We start from the raw sequence: 23257 nt of genomic DNA, 5'->3' as shown, positions 1-23257 counted from the left end.
AGGCAAAAATAAGGCTCTTACAGCAGTGATAAGGATGAACTAGAGATGGAGTTACAGATACTAAAGCTGCAAGGAAGAAATTATTTTGATGGTACCATAAATATGGCATTAAAAGAATTTCCTTTGAACTTTCTGGCGTTCAGCTAGGGGAAGTTGAGGTCAATCTTAAACAGATTTGCAAGCCAAATGGACTTTCTCTGTTCTGAAAAATTCTGTTTTGTTTATCTAAACGTATTCCCTTCTTTGTAGAGATAAGACAATTGCTCCAAAAGTCCTCTTTCACTAATGGATATTTGTAACGAATATTTTACAGTCGCTCCCACTTCCACACTTTTTTCCATTCAGTGAAAAGAAGTTAACTAGACACAACCTAAATGAGTGTCTTTTTGTTTAAAACAGATTACTGGAAGAAAGATAATTTCATTTAGTTTCAAACAACCAGATAACCAGACCTAAAGACATTTAAACAGACAATTACACAACATATTCTTTCTTTAGCCCACCCAAAGTGACCATATCTCACATGTAACTCTTTAAAATTAATTCACGAGATGTGAGCATTGAGAACGTTTATTGTCTGTCCCTATTTGCCCAAATGTTATATAAACATAACTATTATCATAATGGGTCTAGATAACAGTAAGTGTCTTTCTCTCTAGCAAGTAAGATTTCCAGACTGGGGGAAAGTGAGGACTGCAGAAGCTGTAGAGCAGACTCGAGTATGTGTTGTTGGGAAAGCGCAGCAGGTCAGGCAGCTGTCGAGGAGCAGGAGAATCGACGTTTCAGGCAAAAGCCCTGAGATAAATGGGAGTGGGGGCGGGGGTGGGATTGGGGGTGATGGAAGGTAGCTGAGAAAGGTGAGGGAAAAGGTGACAGGTCAGAGAGGAGGGTGGAGGGGATAGCTGGGAAAGGTGATGAACACGTCAGGAGGGCAGTGCTGAGTTGGAGGCTTGGGACTAGGATAATGTCGGGGGAGGGGAAATGAGGAAACTGTTGAAATCCACATTTATCCCGTGTGGTTGCAGGGGCCCAAGGTGGAATATGAGGCATTCTTCCTCCAGGTGTCAGGTGGTAACGGTTTGGCAGTGGAGGAGGCCCAGAACCTGCGTGTCCTTGACGGAGTGGGAGGGGGAGTTGAAGTGTTCAGCCATGGGGCAGTAGGGTTGGTGGGTGTAGGCGTCCCACAGATGTTCTCTGAAACAATCCGCAAGGTGGCATCCTGTCTCCCTGATGTACAGGAGACCACACCGGATGCAACAGATGCAGCAGATGACATTGGTAGAGGTACAGGTCAATTTCTGACAGATGTGGAAGGATCCCTTGGGGCTTTGGATGCAGGTGAAGGGAAGTGGTGTGGGCATAGGTTTTGCACTTCCTGTGGTGGTAGGGAAAGGTGCCAGGAGTGGGTTTTGGGGGCAGGGGGGTGAAAAGACCTTAGAAGGGAGTCGGAGAGGAAATGGTCTCTCCAGAACACTGATAGGGGTGGGGAGGGAAATGTATCTTTGGTGGTGGGGTCTGTTAGGAGGTGACAGAAGTGGCAGAGGATGATGTGAGGTATATGGAGGTTGTTGGGGTGGAAGATGAGGACAAGGGGGTGTTCTGTCCTTGTTGCGTTGGGAGGGATGCATGAATTGAAGGAGATGCACTGGAGGGCATCCTCAATCACGTGGGGAGGGAAGTTGTGATTGTGGAAGAAGGAGGCCATCTAGGAGTTTGAGGTGGAATTGGTCATCCTAGGAACAGATGTGGCGGAGGCAGAGGAATTGGGAATAAGGGATGGAGTTTTTATAGGAGGTAGAGTGGGGGTCAGTGGACTTGTAGTAATGTCTGTGGTTAGTTAGTCACCGGAGACTGTGATGGAGAGGTCCAGGAAGGGGAGGGAGATGTCGGAGATGGTCCAGGTGAATTTGAGATCAGGGTGGAAGGTGGTGGTAAAGTTGATTGATTGTTCCAACTCCTCGTAGGAGCACGAGGCAACGCGGATAAAGTTATCAATGTAGCAGAGGAACAGCTGGGGTGTGGTGCCGGTGAAACTGCTGAAGATGGACTGTTCCACGTATCCGACGAACAGGCAGACATAGCTATGTCCCATGCAGGTGCCCATGGCTACTCCTTTGGTTTGGAGAAAGTGGGAGGATTAGAAGGAGAAGTTGTTGAGGGTGAGGACCAGACGGATGAAGGGGTCAGTGGAAGGGTATTGGTTGGGATGGTGTGAGAGGAAGAAACGGACGCTTGCAGACCTTTGCTGTGGCAGGTAGATGTGTACAGGGTCCGGATGTCCATGGTGAAGATGAGGCGTTGGGGGCCGGGGAAACAAAAATCTTGGAGGAGGTGAAGGCCATGGGTGGTGTCACGAACGTAGGTGGGGAGTTCCTGGACTTGGGGAACAGGACAGTGTCAAGGTAGGAAGAGAGGAGTTCAGTGGGACAGGCCCAGGCTGAGACAATGGTTCGAATGGGGCAGTCAAGTTTGCGAATCTTCAGTAGGAGGTAGAATCGGGCAGTGTTGGTTTCATGGATAATGAGGTAGGAGGCTGTGGATGGGAGATCCCCAGAGATGAGGAGGTTGTGGATGGTCTGGGATCGTGATCAAGGGGAAAATAGGAGGTGTCTGTGAGTTGGCACCTAGCTTCAGTGGTATAGAGGTCAGTGCGCCACACTACTACTGCACACCCACTTGTCTGCAGGTTTGATGGTGAGGTTGAGGTTGGAGTGGAGGGAGTGGAGAGCTGTGCATCGCAAGGGTGGGAGGTTGGAGTGGGTGACGGGGGTGGACAGGTTGAGGAGGTCGCTGTCACGGCGACAGTTTGAAATGAAGAGGTCAAGCACGGCGACAGTGAAATGAAGAGGTCAAAACTGGTGGACACATTTTAAGGTGAGAGGAGGGAGATTTAAAAAAAGACAGGAGAGGCAATTTGTTTTTACTCAGAGTGGTTCTTCTATGAAATGAACTTCCTGAGGAAGTGGTGGATGCCACTTAGATAAGCACATGAATAGGAAAGGCTTGGAGAGATATGGGCCAGGAACAGGCAGGTGGGATTGGTTTAGTTTGGGATCATGTTCAGCATGGACTAGTTGGACTAGTTGGACTGAAGGATCTGTTCCTGTGCTGTATGGCCCTATAATACTACGACTACGAGGATGAAGCCCTGAATCCATCTTGTTAATTCTTCTGTAGAACCCTACTGCTCTTCCCAAAGAACTTTTGCCTCTCCCACTGCTCTATCTATTTGACCAGGCCAGGTAGTAAATCATGATGTTGAAGATTGCTTCTCACTATCATACTGCACCTGAACTGACATGACCCATCATTGTGGCTTAGCCTTTTATCTAATCTTTATTCTTTATTCCCATTATTTGCCCATCCCTAAAAACCCTTGAACTGAGCAGCTTCCTAGGCCATTTCAGGGGTCACATTGTTTTGGGTCTGGAATATGGATCAGACCAGGTAAGGATACTGGCTTTATATTCATTAATTGTATTTAAATAGTGTAATTTTAACATTAGCCCACGTTTCTGGATTATCAAATGAGGAGATGGTAGTATTGTAGTACGGTGTTTCAGGTTAACATTTGCTATTCCATATAATCAATCATTCATTAATTAATTAAAGAAGTTTTTAAAAAATTACAAATATTTATGATTATGGACTAATAGGGAGAAATAAGAAATAGAGACAATGACAAAATTAAATATTACTCATGTTTGAATTAATAGTGTTTTAAACATTTATTTTCATTTAATAGTATGTTAAATTAATATCATTGGCCCTGGAGCAGTTTTGTTGTGTTAATAACGCTCTATATTTCACTGTATTGCTCACGAGACAATAATAAAAAAATGCATTCAGTCCTGGAAGCCAGCCATTTTCCTGGTTCTGTTGCTACTTGTGCTCACAAACACAGATGTGACTAGAACATACTTAAGGTTAAAAATTAAAATCAGGAGGGAGATATAAACTTCGAAACTTCCAGCAAGGAGTGAGTTCTTCTTCTTAAAAGGGATCGGAGCAGATACCAACTACTGAAAAACGGTTAACTATAAGCTACTCCTTGATTTGTCTTTCATTTTAAACATATTTTCTTTATTTCAACCAGAACAATGAATTTGGAGAATCATTCTTTCAAAGGCAGAATCAGCCAAGGATTCTATCTTTCACTTGCCAACAGTATCCCCTTTATCTGCCCAAGATTCAATAGAGTGCTGCCTCAGATGTAAACAGAATGGGTGGTCAAAATGTGCAGAACAAATGTAACACACTGATAGGTTCTCTGCAATATTAGACTCGCTTGTAAGAGAAAGAAGCATCTTGTGGGAAGTGGTTGTACGGAGAGGAGAAAGGACTTGAGGCCACAATTAGATCAGCCTTGATCGTATCCAAAAGGCAGAGCGAAAGTTGTAGGACCAAATAGCCTCAGTCTCATGTTCAACAATAAAGTGACATTTCTTCAAGGATTCAAATGGCATTCCTCAGATCCAGGAGTAACTAAATCTAAATCACAGTCAGAGTTTAGATTAGATTTTCTACAGTGTGGAAACAGGCCCTTCGGCCCAACAAGTCCACACTGACCCTCCGAAGAGTAACCCACCCAGATCCATTTCCCTCTGACTAATGCACCTGACACTATGGGCAATTTAGCATGGCCAATCCACCTGACCTGCACATTTTTAGATTGTGGGAGGAAACTGGAGCACCCAGAGGAAACCCACGCAGACACGGGGAGAATGTGCAATCTCCACACAGACAGTCGTCCGAGGCTGGAATTGAACCTGGGACTCTGGTGCGGTGGGGCAGCAGTGCTAACCACTGAGCCACCGTGCCTTCACCAGAGATTCCTCGAGGCTTTAAAATCATCATAAATGATTCCTCTTGGATATCTGATAGCTTAATGACCACATAGCTAAATTGAATGAGAGGCTGTAACAAAAAATATTTTAAGGATGAAAATTTGATTTGTAACATCTAACCAAAGTGGGTAATCATAGTCTTAGCTCAGGCATGTAGTGGTAAATTCTGCAGAGTAAATTTTGCTTAAAAGAACATTATTTGAAACAGTTATTTGCATTAACCTCATTTGGTCTCTTGCTACAAGGTGACTACGTATTTGGACTACAATCCAGTTCTTGGACTCAGGCGGGAAACAGAAAAATGCCCCAGTTTGGCAGTAACTGATAGTAAATTGGCAAATCTAATCTGGAGAAGGTATAAAATCTGCTGGTGTCCTGCTTGTGTAATAAAGAAGGGAAACACTGTGGCTTAACTGGGGCCACTGACTTTTTATTGGAGGTAGGGGCTGAGGTAAACCATTATGAAGGTACAAATGTTATGTGCAGGAAATGACCATTAAGCCTGTTCCACACACAAGATGCACCGTTCATTAACAGAACTAATAACCTCCTAAAGCCTGCTATTATTCGCAACCCTTGTACAGCCATCTTATCACTTAGAGTCAAAGAATCATAGAGATGTACAGCATAGAAACAGACCCTTCAGTCCAACTCGTCATTACCGACCAGATATCCCAACCCAATCTAATCCCACCTGCCAGCATTTGGCTCATATCCCTCCAAACACTTCCTATTCATATACCCATCCAAATGCCTCTTAAATGTTGCAATTGTACCAGCCTCTTCCACTTCCTCTGGCAGCTCATTCCATACACATATCACCCTCTGCGTGAAAAGGTTGCCCCGTAGGTCTCTTTTATATCTTTCCCCTCTCACCCTAAACCTATGCCCTCGAGTTCTGGACTCCCACACCTCAGGGAAAAGACTTGTCTATTTACCCTATCCATGCCCCTAATGATTTTAATAAACTTCTACAGGATCAGCCCTTGCTGCAGAAAAAAAAAGTTAGAAGTTACATGACATCAGGTTATAGTCCAACAGGTTTATTTGAAATCACGAGCTTTCAGAGCGCTGTCCCTTCGTCAAGTGAAGTCATCACCCCAGTTCAACACCAGCACCTCTACATCATGGCTGAAGAAAAGAGGGAAGCATCAGCAGAGCTTTTGAAGAGGTTCCGCATGTAGACTGGTTAGCAAAGTTAGATCACACAGGATCCGGGGGCGGGGAGCAAGCCAATTGGATACAAAATTGGCTTAAAAGGTAGGAGACAGAACGTGGGTGAAAGAGCTGCTTTTCAGACTGGAGGCCTGTAACCAGTGGTGTGCCACAAGGATCGGGGCTGTGTCCACTGTTTTTTGTCATTCATATAAATGATTTGGATATAAATAAAAGGAGGTAGGATTAGTAAATTTAGAGATGACAGAAAAATAGGTAGGGTAGTGGACTGGGAAGATCATTTCAGAGTACAGAGGGACCTTGATCAGATGGGCCCATAGGCCAAGGAGTGACAGATGGAGTTTAATTTAGAAATATGTTAGGTGATGCATTTTGATAAGACAAGTCAGGGCAGAACTTATACACTTAAATGTTAGGGTCCTGGGGAGCATAGCTGAACAAAGAAACCTTGGGGTGCAGGTTCATAGCTCCTTGAAAGTGCAGTCAACGGTGGATAGATTAGTGAAGGTGGTGTTTGGTATGCTTTCCTTTATTGGTCCGAGTATTGAGTACAGGAATTGGGACATCATGTTGCAGCTGTACAGGACATAGGTGACATCACTTTTAGAATACTGTGTTCAATTCTTGTTGCCCTTCCATAGGTAGGATGCTGTTAAACTTGAGAAGGTGTAGAAAAGATTTACAAGGATTTTGCCAGTATTGGAGGGTTTGAGTTATAGGGAGAGGCTGAATAGACAATAGGTGCAGGAGTAGGCCATTCTGCCCTTCAAGCCTGCACCACCATTCAATATGATCATGGCTGATCATCCTTAATCAGTATCCTGTTCCTGCCTTATCTCCATAACCCTTGATTTCACTATCCTTGAGAGCTCTATCCAACTCTTTCTTAAATGAATCCAGAGACTGGGCCTCCACTGCCCTCTGGGGCAGAGCATTCCACACAGCCACCACTCTCTGGGTGAAGAAGTTTCTCCTCATCTCTGTCCGAAATGGTCTACCCCGTATTTTTAAGCTGTCCTCTGGTTCTGCACTCACCCATCAGCGGAAACATGTTTCCTGCATCCAGAGTGTCCAATCCTTTAATAATCTTGTATGTCTCAATCAGATCCCCTCTCAGTCTTCTAAACTCAAGGGTATACAAGCCCAGTTGCTCCAGTCTCTCAGTGTAAGGTAATCCCGCCATTCCAGGAATTGATCTCGTGAACCTACGCTGCACTCCCTCAATAGCCAGAATGTCTTTCCTCAAATTTGGAGACCAGAACTGTACACAGTACTCCAGGTGTGGTCGCACCAGGGCCCTGTACAGCTGAAGAAAAACGTCTTTGCTTCTATACTCAATCCCTCTTGTTATGAAGGCCAGCATGCTATTAGCCTTCTTCACTACCTGCTGTACCTGCATGCTTACCTTCATTGATTAGTGTACAAGAACACCCAGATCTCTCTGTACTGCCCCTTTACCTAAATCGATTCCATTTAGGTAGTAATCTGCCTTCCTGTTCTTGCCACCAAAGTGGATAACCATACATTTATCCACATTAAACTGCATCTGCCATGCATCTGACCACTCACCTAACTTGTCCAGGTCACCCTGTAATCTCCTAACATCCTCATCACATTTCACCCTGCCACCCAGCTTAGTATCTTCAGCAAATTTGCTAATGTTATTTCTAATACCATCTTCTATATCATTAACATACATTGTAAAAAGCTGCGGTCCCAGTACTGATCCTTGAAGTACCCCACTGGTCACTGCCTGCCATTCCGAAATGGAGCCGTTTATCACTACTCTTTGTTTCCTATCAGCCAACCAACTTTTAATCCAAGTTAGTACTTTGCCCCCAATACCATGCGCCCTAATTTTGCTCACTAACCTCCTATGTGGGACTTTATCAAAAGCTTTCTGAAAGTCCAGGTACACTACTTCTTCTACTGGATCTCCCTCATCTATCTTCAGAGTTACATCCTCAAAAAATTCCAGAAGGTTAGTCAAGCATGATTTCCCCTTCATAAATCCATGCTGACTCTGACCTATCCTGTTACTACTATCCAGATGTGTTGTAATTTCATCCTTTATAATAGACTCCAGCATCTTTCCCACCACTGGGGTCAGACTAACTGGTCTATAATTTCCTGCTTTCTCACTCCCTCCTTTCTTAAAAAGTGGTACAACATTAGCCACCTTCCAATCCGCAGGAACTGATCGCGAATCTATCGAACTCTGGAAAATAATCACCAATGCATCCACGATTTCTCGAGCCATCTCCTTCAGTACCCTGGGATGTAGACCATCAGGCCCTGGGGACTTATCAACCTTCAGACCTAACAGTCTCTCCAACACCAATTCCTGGCAAATATAAATTCCCTGAAGTTCAGGTCCTTCAGCCACTGTTAGCTGAGGGAGATTGCTTGTGTCTTCCCCAGTGAACACAGATCTGAAGTACCAATTCAATTCTTCTGCCATTTCTTTGTTCCCCGTAATATATTCCCCTGTTTCTGTCTTCAAGGGCTCAATTTTAGTCTTAACCATTTTTTTGACTTTCACATACCTAAAAAAAAACTTTTACTATCCTCCTTTATATTATTAGCCAGTTGACCTTTGTAGCTCATTTTTTCTCTGCGCATTTCCTTCTTAATAATCCTCTGTTGTTCTTTAAAAGCTTCCCAGTTCTCAGTTTTCCCACTTATCTTTGCTATGTTATACTTTTTCTCTTTTAACTTTATATGTTTCTTAACTTCCCTCGTCAGGTACGGCCACCCATGCCTCCTCCTAGGATCTTTCTTCCTTTCTGGAATGAACTGATCCTGCAACTTCTGAATTATACACAGAAATATCCGCCATTGTTCCTCCACTGTCATCCCAGCTAAGGTATTGCACCATTGAACTTTGGCCAGCTCCTCCCTCATAGCTCCATAGTTCCCTTTATTCAATAGAGATATTGTCACTTCCAATTGTACCCTCTCCCTCTCAAATTGCAGATTGAAGGTTGTGGGTGTGGCTATTTTCCCTGGAGTGTCAGAGGCTGAAGGGTGACTTTTAGAGATTTATAAAATCATGAGGGGCATGGATAGGGTGAATAGCCAAGGTCTTTTTTCCAAGACAGGGGAGTCCAAAACTAGAGGGCATAGATTAAGGTGAGAGGGGAAATATTTAAACAGGACCTGAGGGGTAACTTTTTCATGCAGAGAGTGGTGCATGTATGGAATGAACTGCCAGAGGTGGTGGAGGTTTGTACAATGACAATATCTATGAGGCATCTGGACGGGTATATGAATAGGAAGGGACTAGGCAAATGGGACTAGGTCAGATTGGAATATCCACTAGGTATGGACGTGTTGGACCGAAGGATCTGCTTCCGTGCTGTATGACAAAAAACAGCCAAAAGGAAAAAGTTATTTTAGAAAATTCCTCTTCACGCCTACTAACGTGATGAAAACCAGACCAGCAGATATTTTCAACCACACGCATGAGCCAAGGTGAATACAAGGAGCCTCCCTGTAAAACAGTATCTCCCAACTGAGATCAATTAAACCAAGGCATCTGGTCATTATCACATTAGTGTTTGTGGGAGCTAACTCTGTGTACAGTGACTCTCACATTTATTACACAGTAGTGACTACATTTCAAAAGTATTTCATTGACTATAGAGCACTTTGTGTCGTCCTGAAGTTGCAAAATATGGTATATAAATCAGAGATATTTTTAAACACGACAAACTGGGGCATCAGAGGGGAGGCCAATTCTCTGTCCCAGTGTTTCAGCAAACAGAGGCTGAATAGAGCTATTTTCCGTGGAGCATTGGAGGCTGAGGGGTAACCCTATACTTCATGAGGTAAATAGTCATGGTCTTTCTCCCAGGGGAGAGTAATCCAAAACTGCAGGACAGAGAATTAAGGTGAGAGGGGTAAGATTTAAAAGGGATTGAAGGGACAACCTTTTCACGCAGAGGGCGGTGTGTGTATGGAATGAGCTGCCAGAGGAAGAGGAGGAGACTGGTACAATGACAACATTTAAAAGGCATCTGAAGGGGTTTATGAATAGGAAGGGTTTAGAGGGATATAGGACAAACGCTCGCAAATGGGAGTAGATTCGGTTAGAATATCTGGTCATCGTGGAGGAATTGGGCTGAAGGGTCTGTTGCCCGTGCTGTATGACTATGAATCTATGTCATATGTGCATTTACAGCATGAAACGATGCTTAGTGTTCGGGAACATTGACAGTAGATCATTTTTCATTTTCTAAACAGGTGGAGCAGAGGATGACTGCAGAACTCTGACTGCTGCTAAATACAATCAATCCGTTCAGAAACCAAAGATTGCTTGGATTGGCCTGGGACTTTTCTCATCTGCATAGTAAATTTGGAGAGAGATTAAGGGGATTGCAGGAATAGATTTGAGAGGGGGTTATTCTGTAGAAAAAGAAGAAATAGATTGCTCCCGTTTCACCGTTCATTTAGAACATGGATAATTTATTCCACAACATAGTCACACTTTTAGCTCCAACTCCCTCTAAGTGAATATACAACACTGATCCACACTAACGAGGTACTAGAAATTTTCGTATTGGGGAGGAGAGAGGGGCCCTAATTTCTAGACACTGAATGAGTGCCCTATTCGGCACCTCCTCCTGTCCTAAACTCCTCTTTGCCCACAGACGCTGTGGCAGACACACTGAACGTTTCCAATACTTGCTCCTTTTACGACTTGAACTTGTCCACAAGCTCTCCCCATCTTAACACACTTTTGCTACACCTCTGCGTTACTCCATTAGGTTGGTTGTGACATTGAACATTGATCCGTGAAATGAGCCTATTTCCATTTCTTGACACTGATGTCTCTCGATTTGATGAGTACAAAAATAGAAAATGTAAAACCATCACATCTGCAATGATTTTGACAGAAGTAAACGTTTTCAGTCTACAGCTGCAAAAGCAAAAACAAAAATATTCCATCTGGCCAAGACAGGCAGGAGCATTGTTTTCACAAATTCTTCGAAATTTGCATAGGAAGAACATTTTACTTGTTGTGCTGCTAACCTCCTTCGCTGCAGAAATATCTTAACTCTCTTATTCTGGATATCTCTGCCCCTTCTGAAGCAAAGGATAAGAATTTCGCTCCAGTATTGCTGAAAACAAATGATACATTCTGTCAAAGATTTTCATATGTCGCTCATCATTTCAAATGCAGCCACCTTCATGGATAGGCTGCAGAATTCATCATCCCTTTCCTTTCAATAAATCGGTTCCAGATGGTCCTTTGTTTTGACTACAATATTCTAGGGGCATTTATCTAACATTTGATGAACGCAGCAAACTTACAACAATACAGAATGAACTGTAAATGGAAACTGATGAGCTATTGATTAGTAGAAAAGGGCTGAGATCATAGGCCCACTACTATGTTCATTCCAGCATCCACCAAACAGCAAGATTGTGGGCTCAATCGCATTCGAGAACGACACTCCACTGTAGTACCGAGGGAGTGCTGCCTTGTCAGAAATGCAGTCTTTCAGATGAGATGCTGATCAAAAGATCTGTCTATACAGTGATACACTGGGAAATTTTAACTGGGTTCTGGACAATATTTCTCCCCCCATTAAACGTCATTAAAACCAAAATCTCGTCATAATCAGATTGTTGTTATTATGGAGTTTCCTATGCACAGTTACCTGCTGTGATTCCTATATTGGAATGATAACTATAATTCAAAGTATTTACCTGGTTGTAACGTGACTTAGGACATCTGGAGCAAGCAACATAAAAGTCATTCTTTCTCCCCACCACCCCCAGTTTTCTCAGGAGGATTTGGACAGGCTTCATGATTGGATAAGAACACAACAGATGGAATATAAACTGGAAAAATGTGAGGTTATCTACTTTGGTTGGAGGGACATATATGCCGAGTGTTTCTTATAGTTGGAAGATAGCAAGTGTAAAACGTGCAAAGGGTATCCTAACATACAAGCTATTAGGATGCGAATGGTACATTACCACAAGAAATTGGGAGTCCAGGTCTCAGTCTTGCTTTAATTGTACAGGAGCTTGGTTAGATCACCCCTGGAATATCGTGCACAGTTTAATCTGAGTGTTTCAGAAAAGATACTATTGCTGCAGAGGGAATATAATGAAGGTTCATCAGATTTGCTCCTGGGATGGTTGGACTGTTTAGGATAAAGATAAGGACCATTTTTTTGTTTATAAAGAGGGTGGTGAATCTTTGGAATTCCCCACCTTAGAGGTCTTCATCCCTCCCCCAGTAGGGATTCTGCATCTTCCAAGGCAAGAACTTTGCTCGTTTGTATTTACTCTATCCCACACTAACAAAGCTGCTCACCACCCTACCTTTGTTGTGCACCCTTTTGAAAAGTCACAGACCTCTGAATATTTAGCTCCCAACTTCCATCTCATTGAAACCATGTCTGTGTAACGGCAATAAAGATCACATCCATTAACCTGTATTTGTTTACTTTCCTGAGTACAACGTGCTTTAAAGTGAAAATCCATCAATTTGCCTTGTTACCATTCCTACACCCCTCCCACAAGATTTTATTTGCTGTTGCTGTCCTCCATGTACATGCTGTCCATTCCTACCCATTCACTCAGAGTATCATTAACCAAATAGATGCCCTGACAATGCTGACTCTTCCCCTCTCCCAAAATCTTCATCCCATTTTATTTGTTGAAAGCCCTAATTATTCAATTCACAATGACAATGGCTCAGGTGAAGTTGAGTCTTCGAGAGCAGTTCCCCTCGACCTCAATACTGGTGCTAATGCCCCATTCCATCCACACCAATCTTCAAGTCACGCATTTAGCACTTTGCCTTTATTTACCCTATGCCAGTTAACTATATAGAGTCATAGAATCATAGAGATGTACAACATGGAAACAGACCCTTTGGTCCAACCCGTCCATGCCGACCACATATCCCAACCCAATCTAGTCCCACCTGCCAGCACCTGGCCCATATCCCTCCAAACCCTTCCTATTCATATACCCTTCCAAATGCCTCTTCAATGTTGCATTTGTACCAGCCTCTGTAGTAAACCCAAGATCATTATTTTGGGGGTTCTGATGTTTAATATGGTTTTAAAAATCATTCATAACACATGGGCTTCATTACTGGCTGAGCATTTATCGTTCAACCCTAGTTGACTTTGAGATGGTGATGATAAGCTGCCTTCTTGTACCACTGCTGGCCATTTGTGATAGGAAGACCCACAATGCCATTAAGGAGGGAGCTCCAGGATTTTGACCCAGTGATATTGAAGGTATGAAGATATATTCCAAAGGCAGCTCTTCACTCCTAACTGCTCCAACTCTTACCGGTGAAATTCCTTTTTAGTCCTAACAATGCCGTCAAGTACGAAGAGGACAATAACAACTGGATCTGCACCTTCCCATCCCAAGTTTCTCTCCAGCACTGAAGAGATGTATTACATTGTATTTCAGTAACCTGAAGATACCTACATGTTTGAGGAGTTCATATCATGCACAACCTTTTGAAAATCTATTTACACAACACTGCAATTAAACCTTTATTGGTCAGTGCATTGACTATATCAGTTGGGATGTCATGTTGAGGCTGTTCAGGACATTGGTTAGACCACTTTTGGAATACTGCATTCAATTCTGGTCTCCTTGCTGTAGGAAGGATGTTGTAAAACTTGAAAGGGTGCAGAGAAGATTTACAAAGATGTTGCCTGGATTGGAGGGTTTGAGCTATAGGGAGAGGCGGAATACACTGGCACCTTTCTCTCCTGGACTGTCGGAGGCTGGAGGGGTGATCTTCATAGAGGTTTACAAAATAATGAGGGGCATGGAGAATAGCCAAGGACTTTTTTCTGCAGGGTTGGGGAGTCCAACACTAGAGGGCATAGGTTTAAGGTGAGAGGGAAAAGATATAAAAAGGGACCTGAGGGGTAACGTTTGCACACAGAGGGTGGTGTGTGTATGGAATGAGCTGCCAGAGGAACTGGAGGAGTCTGGCACAATTACAACATTTAAAAGGCATCTGGATGGAAGGGTTTAGACGGATATGGGCCAAATGCTGGCAAATGGGACTAGATTAGGTTAGGATATCTGGTTATCATGGACAAGTTGGACTGAAGGGTCTGTTTCCATTCTGTACATCTCTATGACTCTATCTTTTGAACCCTACTTGTCCCATAACCATTCTTTGTCTTACCTCAGCTCTTTCCATTTGGTCTTTTCTCTCTCCTCCCCTTTCACCGGCCTTTGTAAAACCGGTTAATAAGGATGACCTTCTGCAATGTCACAGCTTTGATCAGATCACAGAGGGTACGGTGTACAAGGAAGGATGAACTTATTTTACAGGAGGCATTCTGAAAGTCCAGTAGCTCCATTCCTCAGATGAGAATATGTTGAGCAGAACTGGCCAAAATCTCAAAGAGTTTTGAAAGAACAAGCGATCTTTTTGAAATGTACAAAGTTATCAATCTTGGCAGAGTCTACACTGGGGGGGCTCTCTTCTCCAGGTCAAAAGAGTCATAGCATCAATATACAAAAGTAGGCTACTTAGGAGAGAAATTCCTTCACTCAGCGAGTGGAGAATCTTTAAAATTTTTAATGTCAGAGGATTGCAGATTTAACAATTGAATATGTTGAAGCTCAATTGACATTTGGATAGGAAGGGAAGAAAGAAAAGGAAAGGCTTGAAGGTCCTTCTCCTATTTCTAGTTTCTAAAGTGAAAGCTGTCTTAGTGGCAGTGGATCATTACAGAGAGAGCGAGAGCGAGAGCTGACCGGTGACAATCATAACCTGATGCCACAGGCGATGGGGAGGTTGAAAAGCTGAAGCGTGATCTCAGGCAGTACAGGAACTGAACCAGAGTTGGTATCACTCTGCATTACACACACAGCTAACACACCAGTCAACACACCTCCAACATCAGACGTCAATTTCAACTGTAAGTGCATCATTTCATGGTTAATGAGAATGTAAGAGTAAAAGGTAGAACCAACATGATGAAGGAGCGTCCCTCCGAAAGCTAGTGCTTCCAATTAAACATGTTGGACTATAACCTGGTGTCGTGTTATTTTTAACTTTGTACACCCCAGTCCAACACCGGCATCTCCAGATCATATAAGTAGAAGATTTTACTGAATGACAGTGGTAACATGAGGGGCAGAGTGGCCTGCTCCTGCTTCTTTTACTTCTGTTCTTAAAAAGGACAAGGAGAAATATGGACTATCTAACAGTGTGATATTGAAAAACCATGTAGCAAATAGGAAATAAAGTTTTTCAAAAATTATTGGAAGTCAGGATTAGAACAATGGTGTCTAAGCAAATTGAGAGATTTACTTACCTTCTTCAATATCATTCCTAGATGAAGCCTCTAAGAGCATAACATTCAGAGTGAAGGAGACTCGTTGGTGATTCCCTGTGTTTTTCTTCTTGTCAGTTTTCCTCTTTTTATTCTGCATCTCTTTCTCATACTGTGCCCATTTTTTCAGCTGCTGCGTCCGGCGTTTCTTTGCAGCTCTGAGGCGGTCTGGGGTAGGCAGCCTCTCCAGGAACGGGAGTTCGGTGAGGAGGTCCATATGATTCGACATGACTGAATGAAGGATCATCAAATGAGGAACCACAGGGATGAGGAGAAACACAGAACTCTGTGCACTGATCCAAACCTTTGGTATTACTTATGGGTACTCTTGGTGCAGGTGGGCGAACCAGAAGTGAATCCGATCCTTGCCATCGCCTTATCCTGCATTACACAAAAACAAAAATCAGAGGATTAATCCGTTTCAGTTGAGTATATTCAACATAACACTGCAGAAAACAGAACCAAAATGAACCAGAGCTAATAACTGCAGAGAAGCAGGTTACATTACAAATCCATTCTTGAGTTTACCTTGCAAATCACCTGAAGAGGAGCACTTAGGCTGCACAGTGGCTTATTTAGTTAACTCTATTGCCTAGCATGTCTGATCACAGAGCAACAAGATCTTGGGCACAAATTTCAATCTGCTCTGGTTTTCCTGGGAAGGCAGAGCCCAGGCAAAATTCCCACTTCTCACAATTGCCTCCTCCAAGTTAATGCTCCTTCTTGGTCATGGGACAAGAACAAATGGAGGCACAGCACTCAAACTGCAAGGGTCATAAATGATCCCTGGTCTCTTGGGAAAACTGCCAGCCTCCGTGTAACAATTTTCCATCTTGGATCATTGTTAGCAAGAAAAGGTAAAGGACAGCTGTGATGACAAATTGAACACTGATGGGTGAATCTGTTGTTCCAACATACTCCGGGCTGGCATCCCACATTCAACTCCCCATAAACCTAAGATTATCTAAACCTCTGCTGTCCATGTCCTTACTTATACCCAGGTCCAATTCGCCCAATACCCTGATGGGCACCGGCTCCTGATTAAGAAATACCTCGACTTTAAAATCCTCACTTTTCTCCTCCCCAGTGTCCACCAACACACGCCCAAGGACTGCCTGGCAACCGACCTTTATTACCTAACTTTCAGACATGTGCCCAAATAGCTCATGTAGCTCAACAATTAGGGGGAAGGGAGTAGGCCATTGGGCCTTTTAGCCTGCTCTGCCATTCAGTAAAGCATACAACCATGGTTGATCGGATTGTGCAGTCATCACCACTTTCCTTGCTGGTCATTGCCTGGTTCTGGTTCAGCACAGTCAAAGCACCCTGGGACATTTTACATTAGATTCCCAGCAGTATGGAAACAGACCCTTTGACCCAACAAGTCCACATTGACCCTCCGAAGAGTAACCCACCCAGACCCATTCCCCTACCCTATATATACCCCTGACTAATGCACCTAACACTATGGGCAATTTAGCATGGCCAATTCACCTGACCAGCACATCTTTGGATTGTGGGAGGAAACCAGAGCACCCGGCGGAAACCCACGCAGATACAGGGTGGAAACGTGCAAACTCCACACAGAGTCACCCAATGCGGGAATTGAACCCGGGTCCCTGGTGCTGTGAGGCAGCAATGCTAGCCACTGAGCCACCCAAGGATTCCTAACCCATCTCCTTAAGCATTTGGCCACGACTACAGGTCCCCTTAAAAGGAGCTGTTTAAGTTCTGAAGGGTCACTGGACCCAAAAGAGTAACTCTTTTCTCTCTCTCTCTACAGATGTTGCCAGAATGACTGAGTATTTCCAGCAATTTTGGATTCGCAGAATCCACAGTCCTTTTGTTTAGTTATATATAAAGTACGTTGGTGCCAATGCTTTGTACAAAAATAATGCTTGGTTCAACTTGTTACTTCATGGCTTGGGTAAAGATGATGACAATTTATATTCAAATAATGACGTGAATAAAATGAAACATCCTAAAGCACTGCAAAGAGCATTATAAACCAAACTATACCATGCAGCCACATAAGATGATACTGGATTTGATGGCTAAAATCTTGTTCAGAGAGATAGGCTTGAACTGGGAAAGCGAGATATGGAGGCATAACTATGGATGCAGAATTTCCAGAGTTCAGATCCAGGAATCTGAGGGCATAATCATCCAGACCCTACTCCACAGTAAGTAGTAAACAGTAGTTACCACTTCCAATTGCCTACTGAACTGAAAGGGAAACAGGTCTTTCAAAACCTACACTGGGAACTGAAAACTCATTTTTCCAAAATTATGCCTTATTCATAAAAGTTTGTGTGAGTACAATATAGATGGTTAATTTTGGGCTGCTATGTAAATTGCTATCACAGCTTATATTCACAATGTACATCTATATTTCATGTCAAACATTCAGTTGTGCATACACACTGCAAGAGGTTTTACAGTTTCCAGTCCCTCGGTGCATGAGGGCCTTAGACCCTGACCTTTCCCATGAGCCTTTGTGGCAACTGCCCCACGCATTAATACATCCTTCAACCAATAGACCTGAACCTTGGAATGTTGCAATACTTGGTCAAAACTGCTCTTTGCATTGGAAGACCAACAAATTTCACGCAAACCAAAGACCAAATTTTAACAAGTTGAAGATCTTTTGATATCAGTTAATTATTATCATAATGCACCATGGAGGGGGTTGTGGCCCAGTGGTAACGTCCCTGAACTAATAATCCAGAGGCCAGTCTGATGTTCTGAGGACATAGGTTCAAATAATGCATAAGCCAGAAATTTAAAGTTAATTTCTGTAATGGTCCCCCTAACTGTCGTAAAAACAATGGCCATTGGGTTGACAAATGCCCCTTCAGGCAGGAAATGGTTACCTCGACTGACCACGTGCAACTCTAGAACCAGAGTGATGTAATTGACTCTTAACTGACCCCAAGAATGGACGAGTGAACTAATCTGTTCAAGGGCAATGAGGAATTAATGAGAAATATCTACATCCCATGAAAGAAAGAAGGAAAAGCCCATTGCCCACAGAGTCATAGAGATGTACAGCATGGAAACTGACCTTTTGGTCCAACTCGTCCACGCCAACCAGATATCTTAACCTAATCTAGTCCCAATTGCCAGCTCTTGGCCCATATCCCTCTAAACCCTTCCTATTCATATACCCATCCAAATGCCTTTTAAATGCTGTAAGTGTACCAGCCTCCACTACTTCCTCTGGCAAGTCATTCCATATGCACACCACTCTCTGCGTAAAAAAACTGCCCCTTAAGTTTCTTTTATATCTTTCCCCTCTCACCCCAAACCTATGCCCTCTAGTTCTGGACTCCCCAGCCACAGGGAAAAGACTTTGCTTATTTATCCTATCCATGCCCCTCATAATTTTATAAACTTCTATAAAAGGTCATCCTTCAGTCTCTGATGCTCCAGGGAAAACAGCCCCAGCCTATTCAGCCTCTTCCTGCAGCTCAAATCCTCCAACCCTGGCAACACCCTTGTCAATAGGAGCAAAATCTCTAGATTGAATTTGATGAGAAGGCACGTCAATGTTATTGTAGAAAGTAAAACTCACTGACCAGCTACTATGAACCCCGCCCCCCCCCCCAACAAAAATGCTTTCCTGCTGTGTCAGAGCACTTACAATAAGGTGGTGGGCAACAGCCCACTCCTCACCACAGCAGCCCCAACAGCAGTGTGTATGTAGGAAGGCTTTGACAAGGAGGGGCCTTCATACTGCCAGCCAAGCTGACCCTTGATGCAAATTTGAAAGGTCTAGTGAGGAGGCATTCTGTGAAGTGACTTCCTCAGTCTGTTCAGAGAACCATCTGATAGAATGCACCAGCACCTTTCCTGCAGGGCCTGGAGGACATCATATGCTTTCACTGCCTGATGGGACTGTGGTCAAAAAAGGTGTGCTTCTGCATAAACCCCTCCACATGGGCTGGTACTCACTGAGCAGAGAGTTCTGCGGCTACGTGGACCTATCCTTCACAACACCATGGATGGATAGATAGAACCTCAACGTGTAGGGACACTTGGCGTGTGTGTACTGTGGAGCTAGGCAAAGTTTGATGCTTACTACTCAAAAGGTGGCCATCAGGAGGCAGTGGATATTTCTCCCCATTTATCGAGAGGTTTGTATATTTTGATATATGAGGTGGAAGATAATCTGGCTGCACACTATGCTGCAGGTCTAGGGTATGGGCCAGACCAGCAGAGAGAGTGTGCCTCACACCAGATCTCCAAGCTCTGGTAATAACATGATAACCAGCTTCACAACCATATGACCAGTTTCTGTTGCACTCCTTCCAAATTTTAACACATACTGTGTCCCCTCTAAACCATTCCCCAACATCTTCACATAGTCTAGTCTGTAGAAGGGGACAGTTCACAAGCAGCATGATCTTTCTCTTGCCTGAGGGCAGCACAGTGGCTCAGTGGTTAGCACTGCTGCCTCACAGTGCGAAGGACCCAGGTTCAATTCCAGCCTTGGGCGACTGTCTGTGTGGAGTTTGCACATTCTCCCTGTGTCTGCGTGGGTTTCCTCGCACAATCCAAAGATGTGCAGGTTAGGTGAATTACTAAAAATTGCCCATAGTGTTCAGGGGTGTGTACATTAGGTACATTAGTAAGGGGCAAGTGCAGGAGTAGTAGGATAGGGGAATGGATTTGGGTGGGTTACTCTTCGTAGTGTTGCTGTGGACTTGTTGGGCCGAAGGACCTGTTTCCACATTGTAGGGAATCTTTATTGGCTCCTGGCACCCAAACAGACCAGGTGAGACACTTGACCGCAAAAGATGGCTATATCATTCATGTACAGGGAAGTGATAACCCTAGTGGATTATTAACCCACATGTGCCTTCATGCTTGCTGAGGGACTTGGAAAAAGGTTCGATGAAGCACAGGAACAAGATAGGAAAGAGAGAGGATATCACTGTCTGACTCTAGATTTGATTGGCACATTTTCCAATTCTAACCCATTGACTGAAGTGTGCTGCTGATGTGCAGAGCAGTTGGATCCAATTGAGGATTAGTTCCACACTGAAGAGTGAAAGCTTAATTAAAAACAAAAGGCCTTCTCAAAAACGAACAGTGGAGTACCCACATTTTGTTTGAATAGCAATAAATGAAGTATAGTCAAAGCAAGATCTGAATTTTGGATTACAAAATAATAGCTGGATTTTGAAATGTTGTTGTTTTATCACAGGGGAATCCAAACGACAGCACATAAGACAAATATGAGCCCACGTGCATATTGTATCTATAAATCTCTAGGGATTCAACCTCCCACAGACTTTCTTGAAATGGAGTGGCTTCAGCTTGGTGAGATAAAAGCAAAGTTAATTACTTTATCCATATATGGTGACGCAACATTAATTATTAATTTAAGATAATACAATCCTGGCATTCAGCAATTTACATTGCAATTCTTTTTACGTGACTCATAAATACAAAAAAAGTACTCCTCAGTTATTAAAATAACCTTTCCAAAACAAAACATGTCTGACCTAATTCGAGAACTACTAAATGTACAAGAGAAGTATGGATTGAGAAAATCTTTTGCCTTTTGCTTCCCTCCAAGCATGAAAGAGTTTTACTTCCCAAACCCACATTCCTGGCCAATCTCCCAGCCAACGCCTCCATAAACGTAAGGTCATCCGAATCCCAACTGGCATATCCCAAATCCCATCAAGTCCTGTACATCCATCACCTTTATACTCACTGACCTACACTTGCTCAGAGTTACCTTTTTACAATTGTCATCCTCATTCTTAAATACTTTCACAGTCTTGCCCTCATTCCCCATCTCAAATCTACACCAGCTCTCTCTCTCTCCTAGATTCTTGTGCTCATCGAGGTAAAAGGTAAAGTTGCTAAAGTCATAGAATCCTCTCAGTGTGGAAGCAGGCCATTTGACCCATCAAGTCCACACTGACTTTCTGAAGAGAATCCCATCCAGACCCAATCTCCTCTACCCTTTCTCCATAATCCCACAATTTCTCTTGGCTAATTCACCTAGCCTGCACATGCCTGAACAGTATGGAAAATTTAGCATAGCCAATTCACCTAACCTTGAGAGAGAGGAAGCAGAGTTCCTGGAGGAAACCAATGCAGACACCGGGGGAACAAGCAAACTACACATACACAATCGCCTGAGAGTGGAATCAAACTTAGATCCCTGATGCTATGAGAAGGCATTGCTAACCACTGTACCATCCAGAGGACCAAGGAGCTGCTCTCTCATTAGAAAGAGAGACAACTGTTGGTGGTTTAATCAGAGGACAAAGTTGAGAGGGAGGGTCAAAGAGTCATAGGAGGTGTACAGCACAGAAACAGACCCTTCGGTCCAACTTGCCCATGCCAATCAGATATCCCAACCCAATCTAGTCCCATCTGCCACCACCTGGCCCATATCCATCCAAACCCTTCCCCTATTCATTTACCCATCCAAATACCCCTTAAAGTGTTATAATTGTACCAGCCTCCACCACTTCCTCTGGCAGCTCATTCCATACACATACCACCCTCTGCATGAAACGGTTGCCCTTTAGGTCTCCTTTATATATTTCCCCTCTCACTCTAAACCTATGCCCTCTAGTTCTGGACTACCCCACCCCAGGGAAAAGACTTGGTCTCTTCATCCTATCCATGCCCCTCATAATTTTATAAACTTCTATAGGTCACCCCTCAACCTCCAATACTCCAGGAAAAAACAACCCCAGCCCATTTAACCTCTCCCTGTAGCTCAAATCTTCCAACCCTGGCAACATCCATGTAAATCTTTTCTGAACTCTTTCATGTTTCACAACATCCTTCTGATAGGAGGGAGACCAAAATTGCACGCAATATTGCGAAAGTGGCCTAACTAATGTCCTGTACAGCCGCAACATGACCTCCCAACTCCTGTCCTCAATACTCTGACCAATAAAGGAAAGCATACCAAGCGTCTTCTTCACCATCTTATCTACCTGCAACTCCACTTTTAAGGAGCTATGAACCTACATTCCAAGGTCTCTTTGTTCAGCAACACTCCCAAGGACCTTACCATTAAGTGTATAAGTCCTGCCAAGATCTGCTTTCCCAAAATGCAGCACCTCACATTTATCTAAATTAAACTCCATCTGCCACTTCTCAGCCCATTGGCCCATCTGATCAAGATCCTGTTGTAATCTGAGGTAACCCTCTTCACTGTCCACTACACCTCTAATTTTGGTGTCATCTGCAAACTTACTAACTGTACATCTTATGCTCACGTCCATTCATTTATATAAATGACGAAAAGTAATGGACTCAGCACCGATTCTTGTGGCACTCCGCTGGTCACAGGCCTCCAGTCTGAAAAACACCCTCTGTCTTCTACCTTTGAGCCAGTTCTGTGGCAAACTCAGCTGGGGCAGGAATTGAACCCACGCTGTTAACATCACACTGCATCGCAAACCAGCCATCCACATCCAACTCTGGTCCCTGAAGCCTCCCTGATTTTAATTGCTCAACCTCTGATGGACATGGCTTCAGTTGGCAAAGCCCACAATTCTGGAATTTCCTACCGTCCTCTTCTCCTCGAACATGCTTCTAAAAATCTGCTCTACGCTCTTACTTCAAATTTTACTTCACACGAACAATAGGCCATTTAGCCGCTCCATCATGCAATAAAATTATGGCTGATTTGTTTATATTTTGAATTCCACTTTTCTGTCTACCTTTGGTAACTTTAGATTCCCCTGCCCAACAAAAACCCATCTACTTCTACCTTACAAATATTCAATGACTCCACTTTCACCACCTTCTGAAGCAGACTGAGAATGTTCCATAGTTGCATATCCTTCTGAAAACAAATTCTCTCCATCTCTTTACAATAAGGTTTACTCCTAATTTTAAAAATACTGC

At 43.5% G+C, this 23257-nt stretch overlaps 1 protein-coding gene across 3 annotated transcripts in view; it reads right to left on the bottom strand.

Moving 5' to 3' along the window:
* Nucleotides 1-23257, bottom strand: part of LOC140462893 (protein phosphatase 1 regulatory inhibitor subunit 16B-like) — a 186207-nt gene that overhangs the window by 119332 nt on the left and 43618 nt on the right. For all 3 annotated transcript variants that reach the window (XM_072556328.1, XM_072556329.1, XM_072556330.1), the window contains exon 2: nt 15350-15748. In XM_072556328.1, the coding sequence (XP_072412429.1) occupies nt 15350-15614 (265 nt within the window). In that variant the 5' untranslated portion in view covers nt 15615-15748. The remainder of the gene's footprint in view (nt 1-15349; nt 15749-23257) is intronic.

This window comes from Chiloscyllium punctatum, chromosome 37, assembly GCF_047496795.1.
Source record: "Chiloscyllium punctatum isolate Juve2018m chromosome 37, sChiPun1.3, whole genome shotgun sequence".
NCBI lineage: Eukaryota > Metazoa > Chordata > Chondrichthyes > Orectolobiformes > Hemiscylliidae > Chiloscyllium > Chiloscyllium punctatum.
The sequence above is the reverse complement of the archived record's forward strand: the minus strand, read 5'-3'. Positions and strand labels throughout refer to the sequence as shown.